This window comes from Mixophyes fleayi, chromosome 3, assembly GCF_038048845.1.
Source record: "Mixophyes fleayi isolate aMixFle1 chromosome 3, aMixFle1.hap1, whole genome shotgun sequence".
Lineage (NCBI taxonomy): Eukaryota > Metazoa > Chordata > Amphibia > Anura > Limnodynastidae > Mixophyes > Mixophyes fleayi.
In genome coordinates this window covers 180,062,718-180,076,613 of record NC_134404.1, presented here as the reverse complement: position 1 = coordinate 180,076,613, position 13,896 = coordinate 180,062,718, and the positions used below count along the sequence as shown (strand labels likewise).

Sequence of the window (13,896 nt, the reverse complement as noted above, 5' to 3'; positions counted from 1 at the left end):
TATATATCTATCCTAGAGCTTGAATTTTGCCATATTTTCATTAATTTATTACAATTTATTATTGCAATAGAATTTATGTATAATTTAATCTAGATTGTGATTTCAACACAGGTATTATACGATTGTGATATTCTATTTTTTTTTTTTTTATCATTTATAGCTCTAATTGCCTTTTTTTTGTTTGTGATTGTATTTTAGGGATTTGCAAGTATCCCTTGCAAATTTAGCTGCTGGATGATAATACAAATTCAACTAATTTATTTATTCATTTGCGCCTTTGGTCACTGTTTACTGGGGTTTTTTGTATGGCTAATTAAGACTTCTTTTTATACCAGATATAAGAGGAGAATAGAGCTACATGCAAACAATAGGTGGGACAAACAGCTTGGCCCATGTTACCTGCTGACATGTATTCGTAATGTTTTGCAAAGTTTTACTGACTTCCGGTATTAAGCTGACTACAGATGAGCCGTTAGCCATTTTGGTTTTATTTGCCACTTTAATGCTGTACTTTGCTTGTCATATCTGGGGATAACATTAGGAGAGAGGTTTACATTATTTTTATGTATAACAGTTGTGGAGAGTCTTGGCAGACTTATACAGTTATTTGAAGAAATAAAGAAGTCTATCTGCTGATATATGATGCCTTCTTTTTTCAATTGGTGTTTTAAAAGGGATAGATGGAAAACATACTGCTTGCATTGTAACCACTTTGGGGTCTTAGATGTACAACACAAAGCCACAGAATTAAATGCATTTCAGTTGGGTTTCTACATTAGCCTAAACTTTGATAAATAAATCTTGATCTGTCGTTGCTGTTATGGAAAATATAGATAAATATGTGTCATGCCATATTGTAAAAGGCATTTTAGCAGGTGTACATAGATGTCACTATTGCAGGCTCTTGTCTTGTTAATTACTTTTCCTTTTGCAGCTTACTTTGCTTCTAATTACAAACATTAGTAAGTAAATTATGTTCAGCCTAATAATGAAAATATAGAATTAAAACACACCATCAAGTAGATACATGACATTGATTTCATATTGTGAAATCCTTGCTACATTTCAGCCATTAATGGAAAGTAAATATGGAAATAATTGTATATTTATGTAAATAAAAATAAATGTTGAATAAAATAATGCATAAGCTTCAAGGGGGGCTGTGGACTTTTCACTTGTTTGCTTATATCACAAATCCTCTAACTGTAGCTTTTCCTGAACATTTCTGGCTAGTAAAAAATTACATACAAAACTATACCTTTTTACCACCTCAGAATGCAGCTCAGTGTTCCCTTCCCTGCCCCATGGCACTTTCATTGTTCCCAGTTGGGACACAGAATGCAAAAATCATGTAGGATCTGAGTTGCTGGGTGCTTGCAGATGGTTACTTTTTCCTTAAACTTGTATTTTAAGAGATTGGGCTATTAGTCAATGCCATGACAAAGTTTGTAACACAAACTATTATATTTAGCACTTAATTAGTAAAATTAACTTTCAATACACATATAAATCTAATTCAGAGTATGAAGGAAAGTGGACAGAGAGAAGAATAATAGGATTGCAAATTATAAGGGTATATTTTTCAACTGGCTGTTGCCAACGCAAATGGATGTTTTCATTGGCGATAGGGCTTGTTATCGCCCAATATAAGAAAAGTTATTACTATCTGCAAAAGTATTACATACCTTTGTTTGCATGTGGAAGTTTATTTAACAAATATACTGTACTTGTATCACCGTTATACCTGTTCTGTTATAGCCAGCTCAAGGTGGCGATAACAGGTCAAAATCATTTAAAAAATGATTTATTCTGAGAATAAAGCATTTTTTTAAATCAGTAATATTTAAAAATAGGTTTCATTTTTAAAGTGAATTTAATATATTTTTAGACTTTATTTTTTTTATTAGTGGAACTGAAGCTAGAAGTGGGGCTTTCAGTTCCATTGTGCATATGCAAGCTGTGTTATGAATATGCACTTCTGCACAGACTCACTAGGTGGAGTGGTCAGATAATGTTTGCCATTCTGGGCTAGTATTGTAACTTGTTCAGCTGCTTTGGCAAGATTTTTCAAACAAACCAGGAATTAAGATCAAGAGGTATATTTACTAAACTGCGGGTTTGAAAAAGTGGAGATGTTGCCCGTAGCAACCAATCAGATTCTAGCTGTCATTTTGTGCAATCTACTAAATAAATAACTAGAATCTTATTGGTTTCTATAGGAAACATCTCCACTTTTACAAACCTGCAGTTTAATAAATATACCCCAAAGTGTTCATGGTAGCTCTCTTGACAACCAAAGAGGACAGGTGCCATATCCACCCTAGATCGGTCTCTTGCCAGTCAAATCTGCTCCTACAAACAATGTATTGGACTGAGCTACTGGATATGTTTGCTACCTTTATACACAGCAGTCGGCTCCCTATGCTCTGGTGGATAGTGCATGCCATTCACAAATCAGAGTGTTGCAAGGCCTTCCTTCCCAATGTGCCAGAGAGAGAGCATGGCGCTGTAGGTGGGGTAAATAAGCTATTTTGGTCTGCGATGTATCAGCACCACAGATATGTGATCTGCATAGTTTGTTCACAACTGATTTTGAGGGGGATTGCTTTGTAAAGCCACAAGACATTTGTGGTTCTGCATTGTATAGTCGTCTGCTCCAGACTGTCTACATAATAGGGTCGGCATTGTATAGTGATCACTAATTCACACTGTTTTTGTTTGGGTTGTTTTGTTTGTTTGGTTTTTATTTAAATACAGTGGTCACGAGTGTTTTCTGCACTGCACTCTGTTTACAAGAATGCTCTCTGTATTGCACAGATGTCACTAAATTGCTCTCTATATTATTAGTGGGATGAGTTTGAATAATAACTATAATGGAACAGACCTTATGGGCGCTTCACTAAGGTGTGCAGCCGTGTACCAACCCCAGAGCTTCCACCAAAAACTCAATAATAAATACACAATAACACACAAATGGGTACGTACACTGGCGCTACCGTTTTAGACTCTCAGGAAACCTCTGAAAAGAGGACTGTATATCCTCAATCCTCTCGTCATGCGAGGTACATAATACAAGAAGAAACAAAGACAAAACATGGCATAATAACGTATGACACTGAATAAAGTCCACCACCACTATGGGATATGAGATGATCCTCAAAAATAGGTGATGTCAATGAAAACTTCCAATAAGCACCCGTGGTTTATTCTTCAATTCTCTCCCCCTTAGGGTGTATGCTTACATAACAGAAGATCAATATGCGCCTGTAGGGTTGTGCTCTGCTCCCTTAACAGTGTTGCAGTGTATGTTTTCTTTCACTCAACTCCAACATGTCGACATAAAAAGAAAAAGAAGCAAAGCAACCACAATAGTGCATTATCACAAAGCACATTTATTTTCCATAAAAACAAACTGAATGATTAGAGTCAATAGTGTGGACCCGTACCAAGTGTAAAGTATAAAAGGGCATGTGTATAAATATTCACTGCTGCAGCTCAGTTCCAATATAAACAGCACTGTCACCTGTACACACGATAACCGGGTCACCAACCGCCGACGCATTTCAACCCACAGTCCAGGGTCTTTCTCAAGGCATGACTCTTGCAATCCAAATCCCAGTTTAAATACGGGGAATGAAGAGTATTTAAATTGGGATTTGGATTGCGAGAGTCATGCCTTGAGAAAGACCCTGGACTGTGGGTTGAAACGCGTCGGCGGTTGGTGACCCGGTTATCGTGTGTACAGGTGACAGTGCTGTTTATATTGGAACTGAGCTGCAGCAGTGAATATTTATACACATGCCCTTTTATACTTTACACTTGGTACGGGTCCACACTATTGACTCTAATCATTCAGATTGTTTTTATGGAAAATAAATGTGCTTTGTGATAATGCACTATTGTGGTTGCTTTGCTTCTTTTTCTTTTCATGTCGACATGTTGGAGTTGAGTGAAAGAAAACATATACTGCAACACTGTTAAGGGAGCAGAGCACAACCCTACAGGCGCATATTGATCTTCTGTTATGTAAGCATACACCCTAAGGGGGAGAGAATTGAAGAATAAACCACGGGTGCTTATTGGAAGTTTTCATTGACATCACCTATTTTTGAGGATCATCTCATATCCCATAGTGGTGGTGGACTTTATTCAGTGTCATACGTTATTATGCCATGTTTTGTCTTTGTTTCTTCTTGTATTATGTACATCGCATGACGAGAGGATTGAGGATATACAGTCCTCTTTTCAGAGAGGTTCCCTGAGAGTCTTAAACGGTAGCGCCAGTGTACGTACCCATTTGTGTGTTAGGATGAGTTTGAATACTACCTTGAACATTCATCAGATGGTACTGCATTTTATTTTATTATGATTCTTTGAAACATCATTTTTCCATATATCTATATAGTGTGTGTGGGTGTGTTCATAAAATAGGGGCTGTGGCTATGCATCATAGGGGCGTGGCTAGCAAGTGAAAAGCGCTTGGCCACCCTCCTACTGAAAAAACCCCTGCATTGTTATGTACACCATTGGCACAAGGGTACAGGGCCCGCTTGCCGGAGTCTGGCATATGTCCCAGCACACCTGATTTTTAGGACATCTAGCACCATAGTGTAGTATATAAAGAATGCAGTGTGTACATAAAGAGTTCAGTCTTGGCCTGCCCCTTACATTGGGCAGAACAGTCACCAAAAATTGGGATTGTCCCACTAGAATAAAAATTCACAAACTATCCTGCTCTCTCCTACCTATTCTTGTCACTTTCACCACCTGTGGCTGTAGGTTTCTTTAGTTATGGCTTGTCTGGATCCTGGAATGTTGGGGGCCCTATTTGGTTAAAAAATGGGTACATTTAGAAAATCCCAACCAGCCTCGGCGTTAAATCAATAACACCCACGTTTATTAATTAAGCCTTCCTTCAGTCCCAACATTAAAATAATAGTATTCCCATTTAATAAATAAACTTATTTCCCTCCCTCCAAACAGCCCCAACAATAAATTAATAGTTCTTACATTTCATAAATATACCTATTTCCCGCAACCATCACTGCCATTAAATAATTCATAGTCACATTTAATAGAAACCTCGTTCTCCCCAAACTAACCTCCACATTCAATAGCCCCCCCAAAGCACCCCATATTAAATTAATAGACCCCACTATAAAATTGCTCCACCATTACCCCACAAACAAAATAGCACCCATTTATTAGCCACCACCTACCTCACACACACTACATTGCCTCAAGCCCCACTGTGCCATCACACACACATTACCACATGCCCCCCTGTGCCATCACACACACATTACTGTGCCCCTTCATCATCACCACGCTGTGCCTCCTTATGATCACACTGTGCACCTTCATCATAACCACACTGTGCCCCTTTGTGATCATACTGTGCCCTCCATGCTGCTTTTCCCCTTCACCTGGCCCCCCTTCATCACTCTGTTCCATGCTTCTCCCCTCCCCTTTATCACACTGTGCCATGCTGCCCCCCTCCCCTTTATCACACTGTGCCATGCTGCCCCCTCCCCTTCATCGCTCTGTGCCATGCTGACCCCCTCCCCTTCATTGCTCTATGCCATGCTGAGCCCCTTCATTGCTCTGTGCCATGCTGCCCCCCTTCATTGCTCTGTGCCATGCTGCCCCCTTTTCATCGCTCTGTGCCATGCTGCCCCCCTTCATCACTCTGTGCCATGCTGCCCCCCTTCATCACTCTGTGCCATGCTGCCCCCTTCATCACTCTGTGCCATGCTGCCCCCCTTCATCACTCTGTGCCATGCTGCCCCCCTTCATCACACTGTACCATGCTGCCCCCCTTCATCACACTGTGCCATGCTGCCCCCCTCTCCTTTATCACTGTGTCATGGTGCTGCCCCCCCTCTCCTTCATCACTGTGCCATGCTGCTCCCCCCCTCTCTTTCATCACTCGGTGCCTTTCTCCTCCCCCCTTCTGCATCACTCAGTGCCTTTTTCTCCCCCCCCTCCCCCTTCTTAATCACCCGGTGCCTTTCTCCCAACCCCCCCCTTCATCCCCCCTTCTTTATCACTCGGTGCCTTTCTGTTTTCCTCCCCTTGCCTCCATTCCTTTACTTACCTTTGTATTGGCTTCTTTCATCTCTTCTATCTTCTGTCTGGGTCCGCTCTGCACCATTCCTCACTGAATGTCGGGCGTGATGTGATGACATCACGCCCAACATTCAGTGCAAACGGAGCAAAGAGGAAGGAAGAGGGACACCGGCGCCGCGATCATGTGAGTATTCTAAGGGGGCAGAGTCACACCCCCCCCCCCCCCACACACCCACACACAAGCAATAAAAAAAAACAGACAAAATAAAATACATTTTAGGATAAAAAAAAAAAGAAGATAATAAAAATGCGGGCGGCAGTGAGGGCCCGGGTAGTTAGTAGCCCCCCCCCCCTCTCGGCAGACCTGCGGTTAACTACTATTACTGTGAACCCTGGAATCTGCTAAAGTGGTGGTGTATTTTAATAAATCCCCCTCTAGTAGCGCTCCCTGCATGCAGAACTTTGGCAAGGGTGTGCTCAATCTCTCAAGCTCCTCAGTGTCTGTGATAGACTATGGTGTCCAGGGGAGGGCTGGCAGACTTTAGCCCGGGTGGAAAGCACACAGCACTGGCCCATAATTAGCGGCCTATCCTTAAAGGGTGGTTTTTGGTACAATATATATTTATCTATATAAAAAGAGGCTATTTTAGTGTTGCTTAATCCATATTTTTTTTTTTTTATGCCCAGGCCCAGAGCTGGATTAAGGCTCTGACAGGGTAACCCCCCTATGATGTAGCATGGTTATCATTTTAGACAAATACACAGGCGATACTGTGTGCACTATTGTTAGGTGCACACAGTTCTGTCTTCACGAGCATTACACAATGAAGGGGGACATACCTCCCAGCTGTCCTAAGCGAGACAGTCACCCAAATTCGGGATTGCCCCACCAGATTCAGGACAGATGGCAGACTGTCCTGCTCTCTCATACCTGTTCTTGTCACTGTCACCACTTTTGGCTGCTGGTTTCTTAATCTCATTTGCCACTTGTCTGGATCCTGAAATATTGGAAGCCCTATTTGGAGAAATAAATGGGTACATGAAATTTAGAAAACTTCAACCAATAATAGTGTTCACATTTGATAAATAGACCTATTTCCCTCCAACTAACCCTGATATTAAGTTAATAGTATTCCCATTTAATAAAGAAACCTATTTCCCTCCCTCCAAACAGCCCCAGCAATAAATTAAATAGCATATACGTTTAATAAATATAACCATTTCCCACAACCAACCCAGGCATTAAATAATTCATAATCACTTTTAATAAATAGACCTCATTTTCCCCAAACAGCGCCACTTTCAATTAATAGATCCCAAACCACCCCAGCATTAAATTGAAGGTCCAATCACCCCATCTTAACTTCATAGGCCCCACTATTAAATTAAATTGCCCCATCATCACAACACAAATAAAATAACAATACACTGGCCCCTCACTCACACAAAATGCACTGGCTCTGCAGTCTTCAGACATGGGACGGCACCTATGCGCTTCCCATGTGACACGAGCTCTCAGTGATAGGCCGAATGTTTGGTCTATCACTGAGTGGGAGGGGGGACTGATCGAAGGATCCGCAGCCAATCTCCGAGCATGAGAGACCGGCCCAAAAGACACTTTTTCAGCCCGCCTCTGATGGTGTCCCTGCCCAGAGCCACTCTCCCAGACTGCTAAGGTTAGAAGCAGTCTCCTAGGGGGCATTGTGAGGTGCTGAAATTGAAGTGGGTGGTGCTGGAGCCAGTTTGTAGTCAGAGTGTTAGTATATTCACAGTAGAAAAGGCAACAAAATGCTTCTCTGTATAAACATAGTTCATAAATGAACAGATGCATAGCAATGGCCGTAGCAGCCCGTACAACTAGAAGTACAAGAAGCCTGCCAGGAAACTAACCTACTATGTTAGACTTGTACAAGGGCAATTTTTTGAAACAGCAGAATAGCGCTAATGTCAGAGTGCTGCAAACAAAGGCCTACCCATTTTACAACCTTACCATAGCTTGCAGAGAGTCAAGAGAGCAGAAATAACTGGATATGGATGTATGGCTACATCACATCATCAGCACAATTATTTCAGCTCTTTGATTCGCTTTGAATGTTTACTACACCTACCTGTGATGTGACTTTCCTGTATGCTTAGCTGCTTGTGAACCAAAGCACTATAGAATGAGTGCTGTACCAGAGTAAAATATAATGTCATATATAGGGTGGCCAGAACTTCAGTCTATGGATGTGTGCGTGTGGGGAGAGGGATTCATAATTTTGTTAGGGGGCCCAATATGCTACGTGTGGGGAGAGGGATTCATAATTTTGTTATGGGGCCCAATAGCCCACAGTTATGTCCCTATATACCGTATTTCCCCATGTATAAGACTCATCTTTTCCCAAAATCTGGGTGCATCTTATACAGGGGTAGTAGCGCTTATGTGGTGGTCAAGTACTGATGGGAAATCCTTCCCTTACCTTGTCCTCCAGACACGAGTCAGGTTCTTTTCTGTTCGGATATCCGGTGGTCAGGAGATAAATACTTCAATGAAAGGGACAAGGATTGGTCAAACAACTTGGGTTTATTGAGAATGCGGTAAGGATAGTTTTGGTATGCCACCGCACCACTGACCCCTTCAGCTCAATAGTAATGACAAAATAATGCGTCTCATCAGCATAGAGCATAATAGCATTTAACATATCACATACCATTAACATCCATCTAAAACATTTGGTGCACCAATATTATCCCTGGTAATGAACGTTACCATATTTTCCACTCAGTCCTGGGCTGACCTGTGCACAGGAATTTTGTAGTGTTCAAATGTCCTGCAGAGGTTTCCAGAAGGGTTAACAATCCCGATTAAGTCCCTGTACTTACTCTCAAAAGGGTAGATGTTAAACTGTAGGCTGGTTAAAGATTATAGCAAAACACAGGACTGTTGCTCAATTCAGCCACAAGATGGTGCTGTTCTCTCATAAATCAATGCGTTTCTAATAGCACATGTACTGTGCACGGGGAATAGAGTTCAGATATCAGCCCACACAGGATTTAGCTCAAACGACAGTCTTAATGGTTCCCTGCAGCCTGTGTAAAGGTATAATCTGAGGGAAAAGCTCCCAAGGAGGGCAAAATATTCTTCCTTGTACAGGAATGCAATGTCAGTTTGGACAGATTCTCTCATCACTCTTCCCTCTGACGCCGGGGTGTGTGCAGTACACTGTAGGCTAGGATTTTACCTTGAGAAGGTTCTGCAGTTCATGGAGACTGTCTTGGAACGTCCCACTGTGTGTCCCCAGCCGTTCTCCAGCCGTGTGTGCTGGCAATGTCACCAGTTCCAGCAGCAGATCAGTCTCTCTGCCCAGCTGCATGTCAGCTTCCCCTTTCTTCTACCATGCCACACACTCCTCCTTCCTGCACATCCTCTTCCTGTTACTCCCCCAGTCAATCAGGGCCTTCATCCTCCTTCTGTCAATCACCCCTGGTCACAAGTCTCCAGGAGCAAAATTAACCCCTTGTAGCCCTGCATTTTAACAGCGCTTATGCACTCTGTGCTGTTCAACTGGGCTTTGGGGCACCACACTTACCCTGCCTGTCAGATGATTCATCTGTCCGGTAAAGTCTTCTTTCTTCTGTCCGTTCTGATTCTGATGCTGGAAAGTCGCTTAAGGACCTCTTCGCGATGACCGGATGTGGTGCGTGAACCGCAGTTGGAACGCACACTTCCGGTCTCTGCATTTCACGTTTTTCCAATCAGGACCTTGTCAAAGTCCTGATTGGACATCCGGTCATCGCGAAGAGAACGGTAAGCGACTTTCCAGCATCAGGATCAGAATGGGCAGAAGAAAGAAGACTTTACTGGACAGAGGAGAATATGACAGGGTAAGGCAGACTTGACAAGAGCGTTAGAACTCCGTCTCTCGTCTCTGTATAAGCTGCACAATTACTCTGTGAAATAATTGAGGATAATGTTTATCCTCAATTTTTTCACATGATTTATATAGGTGTGTCTTATACAGTGGAGCGTCATATACATGGGGAAATACGGTATGTAGAATGCACAATTGTAAAATAAATATATTTATTTTTCCTTTTCCTATACAGGTGACTTTCAACTACCTGATTGTTTTAAAGCAGTTGTGTATTACTTTTCCCTTTACAAACCTTTGATTGTACTGGACTTTTGATTTATTTTTTGTGTTTTTAATGCCTGATTACAGATGACATTCCTGTATGAACAAGGCTTTATATAATCTATTTATTAATAATTTCTATTTGCAACTAAAGGTGTATCAATGAATCTTTCTGAGCATTGTCTTTCTGAAATTTTGTTGCATTTTTTGCCTTCTGATGTTTGCTATGATGCCTATAGTTTAAATGAGTCAGAAAAAGAACTATTTTTAAAATGTAAAATAATTTTCTATATAAACTAGATTGTTTTTCTTCATCTAGAACATCATTTCCATGTGTAAAACAATGCATTTTATATTTTGTCAGCTGAGCAAAAATAGCCTCTTAGTATTCCTCGTGCATTCCTCGGGCCAAACAAAGCAATTATTTTCTCTTGCTGCGCATATCCTAGAGATAAATTGGTTATAAAAGCAGCATTGAATTTAGAATAGAGTGACGAATCACGTAGTTTTAAAGCTAGGCTTGTCACTATTGACAGTGGTCACCTCGAGGATCAGATTACTACACACACTTTTTTTTGGGGGGGGGGGGGGGGCACATTTACGGGTGAAAAATATCCAGTTAAAATTGTACAGCAATTATGGTATGCAGGTGGCCAGTATGAATTTGATTTACACAAGAAATCATTGATCAGAATCCACTGGCATCTAGAGTATAAATAATAATGTTTAAAATATAATGTAAAGCAGTTACACTGAAATTTCTACCACTGCACGACCTGGCTTCACTTTGCCGAGCATATATTTAATCTGAAGACTTTTCTAGATTAGGTTATATATTTCATTTTTGCTTTCAAATTTGTATATCTAGAGTATGCATTTACATATGCCAATATTGAATCTTTGGTGTGAAAATCATGTGTTTGCTCCTGACTTCTAAACTATTCCGGATTATTGTTGGAGTTTTAGGAAATTGCCTGAAATGTAATTTTTTTTAATGCAATAGCAGTCTAATAACAAGTTGGACAATCAAAATTAAACATTTTGAGTTTCAAAGAAACAAAGGATATACATTTAAAAATAAATTTAAAACATTAAATACAGAAATATTTTAATAGTCAATGCTAAATATGATATGTTAGTAATCCTCCTTGAGACAGACAAGTGATATGACATTTTGACATATTTTTTACTGCATATACACACATCAATTTTCTGCATTTAGGATGTCTTTGTAATGCACATGTAAATAAATAGGTGTGAAAAAAAAATGTTCCACATGAGATATGGCCTATTTGCATTTGTATGGGCATTTAACTTGCGTTGTATTTTCTATTTTAAAAAAATAATACTTCTTCATCCGATGCAGTGCATTCGATGCGTGTCAGCACAGTTGGAAACTTACATACATCTCAATGAGAACACATTATAAACACAATGGGATGCAATTAAGAAGCATGTACTTTTTCATGCTTGCCTTTGCCTTGCACAGGATAACTTCATGTTTTTCACAGATGTGTGTTTAAGAAAACGTGGATTTAGCAATTTAAAATTGCATCTGAGCACATATTAAATGCATACAATGCAATGTGGTTTATATGCTTTTTACATGTGTTTTTAACATGCAATCAAAAGTGAATTGTAAATGTGAGAGTGTACGTAGTTGTAGGGAATTCTTAGAGGTCATGATGTGTATGTGAAAAGTTTGTACTTTACGTTTTCAAATAGATTCTTCTCCCTGTTTTCTATTTCCACATGTGTAAACTAATACAGTACATCATTGGAACATTGTAAAAACAAATTTTACATGCCCTTCATTTCAAATATAAAAACCTATCATTTTATTGACTTTCCACTTTTACTTAGTTGCAAATAGTAAATTAAGTGGTTCTTATGTGAGTATGTTTAGCTGTAGAAATAAAAGTACATGTACCTCAGCAAAACATTACACTATACCCAATAAAAAAAAAAAATCAGTAAATGTGCACTGCCATATATTGGTCTAATGACATATCTCACAAGTAGGACAATGGAGAGTGTGGATAAATAGCTTTATACAATTAAGTGCAAGTATATAGCCGTGAAAATAGATTCCCCTCAGCGCTGTGCTAATGGGCAGTGAAACCACATTGTATCATTAGCTGATAATATGGGCAGTTGCACACATAAAATAGTGTGCATTTCTGCATCTTTATGTGTATTTTAATAGTGACAGAGCTTTTTAAAGAATACATTCATGTACAGTTTTGTGGGGCAAGATCATGTAATATTTTGTCATTTGTTTGTGCTTTATTTTATATATAATAAAACTGAACCATTGGGGAACACAAAATGAAACACGGTGAGATGCCACAGTTTGCAATCTCAAATAATAGAATATAACTGAGGGGTATTAACTTTACTATGTTAAGAATTTTAATAATTATTTACATAACAGAAATAATCATAGCTATTATTATGCAGTTTAATGGCCTGTCTTATTTGTGCAAATCTGATCATTTAATGTGCAATATCTAATTTATGCTTGTATATTATGTGTGTATGTAATATGCAGCTTCCATCCCAGATATCTCACTAGTTACCTAGATTGTGTGTTTGTGCTATTTATTGTAGGTTGCCCTCGGAACAGTAACAAATGTGGAGGAAGCTGTAAAGTGGCTGAGTTACACTTATCTTTTTGTACGGATGAGAGCAAACCCATTAGTATACGGCATCAGTCACAAGGTGTTGCAGGTAGGAAATCCATTTCTTATGAATATCTAAGCCCTATTCTCCAGTCTGTAATGTCAGGATAAATATTTGCTTTTGTTTTCTGACATGATAACAGCCCTGCTTTTAGCTCATTTAGTTTCAGTACAATTTATTTACAGCTTGGTGATTGAAATGGTCTTAGCCACAGACCAGCAGGGAACTTTGTACATTTTAACCATTTGTGCTCTGTTCAGGAGCTAATGGTCTTGTCTGAATAATAGGTTTTGTATTGGACATAGCAGTATACAGCCATCCATACAAATGTTCACTTGTAAAACCATAGACATTAAAACATTTTTATAGCATGCCAGTCACTTTATAATTAGTTTTACATTGGCACAGTCAGTGTTCATTCTTTAGATGTCAGTGTTGATTAAACTATATCGCATTGATAGCTGTATTCTATTTTTTTCAATGGGATTGCTCAACAGATGGATCCCTTACTGGAGAAGCACAGAGAACAATTGGTAATTGAAGTGGGGCGAAAGCTGGACAAAGGCCGTATGATTCGCTTTGAAGAGAGAACTGGATTCTTTTCCGCTACAGACTTGGGCAGAACTTCCAGCCACTTCTACATTAAATATAATACAATTGAGGTACTAATTTGTTTCTCAATATGTTTTTTCGCAGTTTACCAGAGGATCACAAATAAACTTAGAACCTAATACTGTTTTCTAAAATTCTGGTATGCTATAATTCATGCAAATCTGATCAACTCTAGAATGTAAGCCCACACGGGCAGGGTACGCTCTACCTATTGTCCCATGTTGGTCTACTGTCTGACTCCCATGTACGTCCTGTCATGTCTTTTGCTGCACTCCGTGTGAGTCCCAATAGCATTACTCACACTGGTCTGTGCTACTTATGTGTATTACCTCATCTGTTTACTTGTTTCTGTATCTGACGCTATGGAATCTGTGACACCTTATAAATACATTAATTAATAATAATAATAACTGGCAGC

General features: G+C 39.7%; 1 protein-coding gene across 1 annotated transcript in view; it reads left to right on the top strand.

Moving 5' to 3' along the window:
- The window catches only part of ASCC3 (activating signal cointegrator 1 complex subunit 3), a 605,262-nt gene that overhangs the window by 407,979 nt on the left and 183,387 nt on the right, over positions 1–13,896 (top strand). The window contains exons 17-18 of the mRNA XM_075202837.1: positions 12,795–12,914; positions 13,364–13,528. Coding sequence (XP_075058938.1) covers positions 12,795–12,914; positions 13,364–13,528 — 285 coding nt within the window. The remainder of the gene's footprint in view (positions 1–12,794; positions 12,915–13,363; positions 13,529–13,896) is intronic.